An 8,229-nucleotide genomic window follows, 5' to 3' on the forward strand; every position below is an offset into this window, starting at 1 on the left:
TTTAACTTTGTATTAATAATATGTTACCGTTTTTAACCATTGACCATTAAATTAGTTGTTTAAAAATCTTTATATAAGTTTGAGCTACTTTTTTTTTTTGGTAACGTACGAATACAAAAAAAAGAAAACTAAAAGAACCAGAGGGGAGTCCAACAGAAGACTCTCTACCATGTCTGGTGCCAATCTTGATTCCTCCTCTCCCAACCAGCCAGAACGTTCTAATTTTATTTGAGCCAAATGCTATGAGAGTAACTATTTTATTTGTTTTGATTCTAATTTCAGTAATTTCTTATTATAAATTTTGGAAGATCGAGGTACACATTTTCCCTTAAAATTTGTTGAGAAGGATCGTGCCTCATTAAGAAAAATCCTGGTAAGTATCCTTTATCATATACTTTTTTTTTCCAACGTATTCTTTGTGCTAAATATCATACTTTTCTTTTGGTAATGTAAACTGATCCTATTTGTGCTTTTTAAGATTTCTTTTAAATTGAAAATCTGGAAAAAATAAAGCCAATTTATAATTGTTACTGAGTTTTTTTTTTCTGAATATATATATATATATATATATATATATATATATATATATATATTTACTGAGTTGTTGATAATGTTATAAATATATTTTATATCTAATAATTTTATAATATTTCTATTAATTCAAAATTTCCTATCAAATATATATCACCTAATTAAAGGTTAGGTGACAGACTTCTTCTTTCTCACTTCCTCTCATTAATTTGTCATTAGTTTTATTTTTAACCTTAATTTCTCATTAGTATCGATTCCCACTTTTATTTATCTTCATGTTTGATTTTTATATATATTGAGTTTCATTGAGATAGAAGGTAAAAGAAAATTGTTATTTTTTAACAATTACATATTCAGGCAAAACTATCCCACCATTCGCCCCTTTCTATCCAACAATTACATCATATTTTCTTTCATCTCTGTTATATTTCATCATCTTTTGCTTCCTCCTCTTAGTGAATTTTCTTTATCTATATCTTATTTTTCTTACAAAACCATGTTTTTTTTACCTCCAATCTCAATGATTTTTTCTTTTATATAAACCTATATCTCATTTATCTTACATATTTTTGTTTTGTATGTAGAAACATATTTCAATTTAGGAAAGAGGATTTTGGTGAATGTATTTGAATATAACCATCCTTATCTCTAATATTTTGCAACAATCTATATTTTTAAAATTAAGCAAGTATCCTTATCTCTTAAATAAACATGTCTTCTTCTTCTTTTTTTTTTGAAGTTTTTCCCACTTACTATGATGCTTTTATCTGAACATATATAGACAACAAAATACAATAAGGTAGGCAATAAATATTTTGTTTAGGAGCTTTGAAAAAAAAGTGAAGCCAAAAAATTGATTTTTTTTTTTTTTTTTACTTTGATATGGAAAGAAAAACCTTTTGTTGCGTTTTAATTCTAATAGTAGGAATTTATTATTATCTTATGATTAATTTTTTATTTAAACCAATATTAATTTTTTTAATTTGTAAATTATATTTTTTTTGACAAATTGTAAATTATATTGTTAAAAATTTAGTTGTCGAGACTCTTTTTTATTCTCTCTTCTCTATTGGTTGGAAAATGCAATTGAAAATTACAAGTAATAAAAGCAGCACCATGACTAAAAAAAAAAGCAGCATCATGACAAAAAAACCGATTCAAGTACATGTTAACATAATATCTAAAATAGAAAAAAATAACACTCAAATTTAAATAATTATATAATAATATTGATCACATTTATATTTTTTCAATTTAAACATTTCATATAGATTTTGCATGACTATAAACTTAAATAAAGAATAAATCATAATAAATTTCAATAGACTACATATGTTTTATAACACAATATATGTTTACATAAAACTTTAATTAATCATCTTTTCTCAATAATTAAAATATGTAATATTTCACTTGATATTTTAACAATTGATAATTTTATGTATGGTAAGAAAATAAATACATATATAATAATTATATAATTTAAACAAACTTGTGTAATGCATGGTTTAAAATTTAGTATATCTAAGTAAAATTCACTTTAGAATAAAATTAATAAATATTATATTGATTGAATATAATATATAGTCAATTCAAACAATATGGTCAAATATAATATTTACTAAACATAATATATTATTAATTTTCTATCAAATGTAACTATTAATTATAGAAAAAAGATATTATGATAATGATTAACAAAAATAACAAACTAAAATTATAATTAATGGATATAGGAGGAGGACAAGTCCAATAGTAATAAGTACTTTTTATGAGGAATTTGTTTGTGAATTGTACTTAATTATAAGATTAATTAAAAAGTGTCTTTCTCCTTTTCCTCATCACTCTTTAAAAAGAAGCGCGGGATCAGAGGTTAATTATTCTCCTTCTATATTTCCTTAATTAAATTTTTAGATCTCACTTGTTCAGCGTAGCATTGCCTGGTTGGTTCACATACACACAAATGGTGAAAGGGAGGCAGTCTCGGCTAGGGCACCGGAAACCGTCGAGGGGGTCGTCGTGGCCGGTGATGCTGACATTGCTGGCAACGTGCTCGTTTCTCATTCTCATTCTGCTCGCTCTCCCTATTCTCTCAAATTCCAATGCCAACTCCTCTGGTCGCTTAATTATTAAACCCAACGATCTCAACTCCATTGCTCTCAACACTACTACTCACATGTATGTATATATTATGCACCCTATTTATGGATCTATTCATTCAACTCCATTTCCTTCTCATGTTTCTCTGATCTTTTTTCTTTCTTCTGTGCAGAAGCGAAGCGGAATACGACCAGTTGGGAGAGCGGTGGGTTGAAATAATATCATGGGAGCCTAGAATTTTTCTCTACCACAATTTTCTGGTCAGTTTTAATTCTTTCAGTTTCAATGGTTATCCCCCGGAAAATCCAATTCTAATAATGGTAGAATGTATAATAACACAAACTAACAAAATGGAAGGGAAAATAATAATAATAATAATCTCTACATATAATAAAGGCCATACTCATATTTGGTTTTCACTTTTTTTTTACCTATTTACCTTTTAACTGCTATAAATCACTCACCACTCTTTTAATCTCATTTTTTCATTTTTTTTTATTTAGTCTCTTGCTGCTTCTCATATTTGATATATCTCTTCATCTATATTTTAACGTTCATATTTTTTGTAAATAATAACAATAACAAGGAAATATGTGAAGAAGTTAGAGAGAGAGAGAGAGAGAGATGGTTGTGTTCCTTTAGGCACTTTCCTCACACAAGAATTGGTCATTAATTGTTAATGATCTTGTGCTTGTCACCGGATTTGTACATGTTAAGACTTGCTAAAAGGGGCGGGCTTAATTTGTATGTGTCTCTAGAAAATGGCGTGGTGGGTGAAGTGTGAAGGGGAGTAAAAATGGAGTGTCTTGGCAAATGGAATGTGAAGGGGAGTAAAGTTGGAGTAACTAGAAATTATGAAGCTGAGTACAAATGGACACTGTTCTATTCTGAGCATCCTCACAATTTTCTGATACAATCGAGAATCAAGTAATTTGCATTGCAAATATTATGTTTATCTTTTTTCCACTTGCAAGCCTGTAATCTTTACCATAGGTGAAGATTTTCTTTTTAATTATAGCCGTGATTGTATTTGAAGATAATTGATAAAGTATCAATTGCGGAAAAGATATAACACAAAATTAATTAAGGTGATTTAGACCTATACAAAATAATCCTGAGTCATCAAATGAGAATAATAGATTGTATAGTTTTAGTCTTGCTAAGAAGAGGAGAAGGAAGTCAAGAAGGACATTAGAGAAATTGGTCAAGAGATAACATGTACGTCACGCTAAATAACATAGTTGAAACTTTTGTTTTTAAGTGAGGTAAGTAACGTCGCTTATCCATTTAATCAACTTTATTTAGTGAGATAAAATTTTGTTATTTTTTATTTTTATTGTTATTGTATAGTCACGGTTAAGGAAGTATTAGAAAAATGGAGAACCTCTGCTCATCACCTCTCTAGCATTTCTCTTCGAATATATATCACTTTAACATCATATGGTTATATTGTGTTTAACCATTTTTTTAGGTTAGTGCTCAGCTAGCTATATTATTAATATTTCAGTGCCTCCACTTTTTTTTAAAATACTGAAATTTGGCTGATTAATCTTAATTAACAGACCAAGGAGGAATGCGAGCATCTAATTAATATAGCCAAGCCAAACATGCGAAAGTCAACAGTTATTGAAAGTGAAACTGGAATGAGTATAGAAAGCAGGTTGGTTATCTCTCCTTGTTATTTTCTTGTCAAATTGTCCTTTGAGTTCATTTAGTATTGAAAATAAATATCTTTTATAGCTTGTTTAGACTGCCCTTGCCACACTTTGTTTATGGCAAACCTTATACTTATTTATTCCTTTTGCATTTAGAGTACGGACAAGCTCTGGTACTTTTCTGGCTAGAGGACGTGATAAAATTGTGAGGAATATTGAGAACAGAATTGCTGATTTTACTTTTATACCTGTAGGTATGTACTTTCTTCCTTTGCCACTTTTTATGAGTTTTAATTGTTGATAAAATAAAAAAATTCATTGCTTTTAATTTGTTAGTTTTTCTAGTTCACCAATGTATCAAGTTAATGGTATAGCTTGGGACGTATAGTGACACTGCCCTCAAAGACATATATGAGTGTGGTGTGCAATACAGCTCATCCAAATAAAAGTTGGGACAACAAAACACGTAGACTTTTCTTATTATAAACCCAGAAACTCAGAGAAACGGGAGTTAAAGAATGATGTGAGATAGACTCGTATATAAAAACCTTCTAAAGTATAAATATTTATAAAGAAAAAGATGGTTGAGGTTCTTGATAAATAATTTTTTTTAATCCTTAATAAACTTTTGTATTACGTTAGATCTCTAATATATTAAAATTTTTATTTTGAGTTCTTTTATTAGTTAAGTGATAACATGCATAGATTTTTGTGATTTTTCTAGCAATGTTGTGAATAGATTTTTCAAATATATCTTGAACTCAGAATAAAAATTTTAATATGTTACAAATTTAATGTAACACAAAAATTTATTAGAGATTTAAAATAAAAATTGATTATTTATCAAGAAACTTAAACCTAAAGAAAAATTAGAATTTTTAAAATTATCTCAACTGGCCAAGTCTACATATATGGTGAGACCAAGTCTAAAAAACTAATTAAAAAAATCTAATTTTGATAATCACTAAATTAATATCAAAATGATTTTCTAAGTTAAGTTAAAATGAATTGTTTAAATTTAGGTAAATAAATATGTTAACCATTTGAAATATCAAACTATATATATATATATATATGACTGCTAAAAAAACCATCCCTGCATCCTGTACCCAAAGTTTCCATGAACCAGCCTCATTGGGTTCCCTTCTTGTGTTTGGAGAATCCCGGGATATATAAATTTAGAACAATGTTGGACCCGTAAAACTTGGGTTGTAATAACAACAAATAAACAATATGTACGCATAAGAAACAAATTTTCAAACCTTCATATTTACATTAATAACTGCAATAATGTGTAATATGAGGAGTTTAATTTTATTCACATGTAGAACTTTTTTACATTACTTGCAATATCATCAAGAGTTTGATATTTAATTGGATAATAACCTAAATATTATTACATTCTTTTTGATTTGTAGGAATGAAAAACAGATATTTATAATAACTCACTTAGTTCAATCAACTAAATTAGATTTATTTGATTAAATAGTTTTACATTCATTGTGGATTAAAATTAAATTGTAAAAGAATATATAGAAGATAAATTGACAATTGTTCTAAGTAATTTTGTATTTTAAATATCAAATAATTACGCATTAGTAAAACAATAATTCGTCTTTTATAAGCTTGCTTGTCAGAATTTAAAATATTTTTAGTGGTCAAATTTTAAATTAATCCGGCACTTAAAGTTTGTGTACGTACTATGTTGTGCATGTGTCAATTGAATATTTTTTCAAGCCTGCATGAGACTGACATGTCAATAATGTGGAGTTGAAGTTGTGTTTGTGCTCCTTTATTCTGCTAGCTATTCCTTGTGAATCTCTAGGCTTTTCTTTTGTTTAAGAATTGTAAACAAAAATCATGTATGATAAATTCTTGGTTTAAATAAATTTTTAGTGTTGGTAATTTAATATTTTTTTTGTTGCCTTTTGTTTTTGGATTTTTTTTTTAGTTTTCGTAAATTGTGTTTGTTTTATTTTTTCACTTTTATAGTATTTTATAGTGATTTTTTATTATTTAAAACATTATTGATAGTATTTTAAGGAAAAAAATAAAACAAATATAATGAATAATTTTTTTTTGTAAGAATGAAAAACAAATAAAATGTGATAATATCCATTTTTTTCAATTAATTTGCTTTATGAAATTGAAATATTAATTGTATAATTATGTAAGAAATATATCTAGGTTGTGCTTCTACTTTCAATGAGATATGTTCGAATTCCATCTAGTTGCCTCGACATTGCTATGCTTACATTTTTTTCTATGCTTGAATTTGTTAAATGTTGAAAAACTATAGCTAAAGCTAGCTAGCAATGATCATCATGTTATGTGACTATTTCACTCAATTTATAAAGTGCTTTTAGATAATGGATATTTTAAAATTGATTTTCTATTGAGCAAACAAGATGAGGCATTTTTTGTTGTCTTTGGCTTATAGATTTTGATGCTCAGATGATAAGTTATTTATCATATACTTAAAAAAGCATTAATTACGTAAGCTATATGTGTCACAATATGCAGATAATGGTGAAGAACTTCAGGTCCTGCATTATCAAGTTGGAGAAAAGTATGTGCCTCATCATGACTACTTTATGGACGATATTAACACTGCGAATGGGGGTGATCGTATCGCAACAATGTTGATGTACCTGTAAGTGACATCAATTACCTCTTATTTGTTAACTTCAATTTGTCTTGGATATGAAACCATGCTCATGTTAAGCACTTTTGTATTTTAATGATACAGTTCAGATGTTGAAGAAGGGGGTGAGACGGTGTTTCCAGATGCCAAGGGAAATTTTAGCTCTATGCCTGGCTGGAATGAGCTTTCTGTTTGTGGAAAAAAGGGACTTTCAATTAAGCCAAAGATGCGCAATGCTTTACTTTTTTGGAGCATAAAGCCTGATGCAACTTATGATCCATTAAGTTTACATGGTTAGTTGTTATTATTATTATTATTATTATTATTATTATTATTATTACTACGTAAATGCTAACTCATGTTCTTTAAGAAAATAAAAAAGATTTTTTTATTCTAATGTGTAAAATTCTGTTTTTCATAATTTTTTACCTCCTGCTGCTGCTGTTACGTAAATGCTAACTCATGTTCTTTAAGAAAATAAAACAGATTTTTTTATTCTAATGTGTAAAATTCTGTTTTTCATAATTTTTTACTTTTTCATGTAATTTTTATAATAAATACTTTTTTTTTTCATTTTCTTAACCAATACTTGAAGACAATGATTAACCAAATTAATATTAATATTAATATTATTATTACAGATTTTGTAAGATATATTAACAAGCCTATCCGTTTTTATGATAATTTTCAGGTTCTTGTCCAGTAATTAAGGGCAATAAGTGGTCAAGTACAAAATGGATACGCATTGGTGAACACAAACTTTAAATAGGCATTACTATTTGTATTTATCTCCACTTTCTTGTTTTACTATTTAACTTGTATTGAAACCGTGCATGCACCAATTTTGAAAGTAAAAAAAGTAAAATAACAAATAATAAATTAAATAATTTAATAAAATAAATGAAAAAAATTATCCATGGCAATGACTGGACAATTTTAATAATATTATTGATGACATAAATATAACTTTACGATCAAGGTTACACAACAATGTTTATTACACAATGCTTTACTTTGTTGGTAATTTAAGTCGAATAAGTTGATAGAATGCTTACATACAATTTCATGTAAAAAGTTGTCAAGTCATTTTTTTTTCTCTTGCACAATTATATTTATTGATTTCCGTTGTTGGACATGGTTACAAAAATATATATATATATATATATATATATATATTTTAGCATTTTTTGTCCTTCTAAAATGTTTCATTTTTAGTCCTTTGTTTATTTCCAATATTCAAAATGAATTCTTATTTTGTCTATTAATTTTTTTTTAGCATTTTTTGTCCTTCTAAAATGT

The 8,229-nt window shown here is 27.1% G+C and overlaps 1 protein-coding gene across 2 annotated transcripts; it reads left to right on the forward strand.

The window, feature by feature from the left end:
• Positions 1-2,404: 2,404 nt before the first annotated feature.
• LOC100804652 (probable prolyl 4-hydroxylase 10) lies at positions 2,405-7,695 on the forward strand. Of its 2 annotated transcripts, none has more exons than XM_003520057.5 (7): positions 2,405-2,709; positions 2,804-2,891; positions 4,194-4,291; positions 4,443-4,540; positions 6,810-6,939; positions 7,036-7,223; positions 7,622-7,695. In XM_003520057.5, the coding sequence occupies exons 1-7, from the start codon at positions 2,495-2,497 to the stop codon at positions 7,693-7,695; spliced, it is 891 nt and encodes a 296-aa protein (XP_003520105.1). In that variant the 5' UTR covers positions 2,405-2,494. The 2 variants fall into 2 exon arrangements, with proteins under 2 accessions (XP_003520105.1, XP_040867079.1); XM_041011145.1 differs by having other exon boundaries at positions 2,807-2,891.
• The last annotated feature ends 534 nt before the right edge of the window (positions 7,696-8,229 follow it).

This window comes from Glycine max, chromosome 2 (assembly GCF_000004515.6).
Source record: "Glycine max cultivar Williams 82 chromosome 2, Glycine_max_v4.0, whole genome shotgun sequence".
NCBI classification, from domain to species: Eukaryota; Viridiplantae; Streptophyta; class Magnoliopsida; order Fabales; family Fabaceae; genus Glycine; species Glycine max.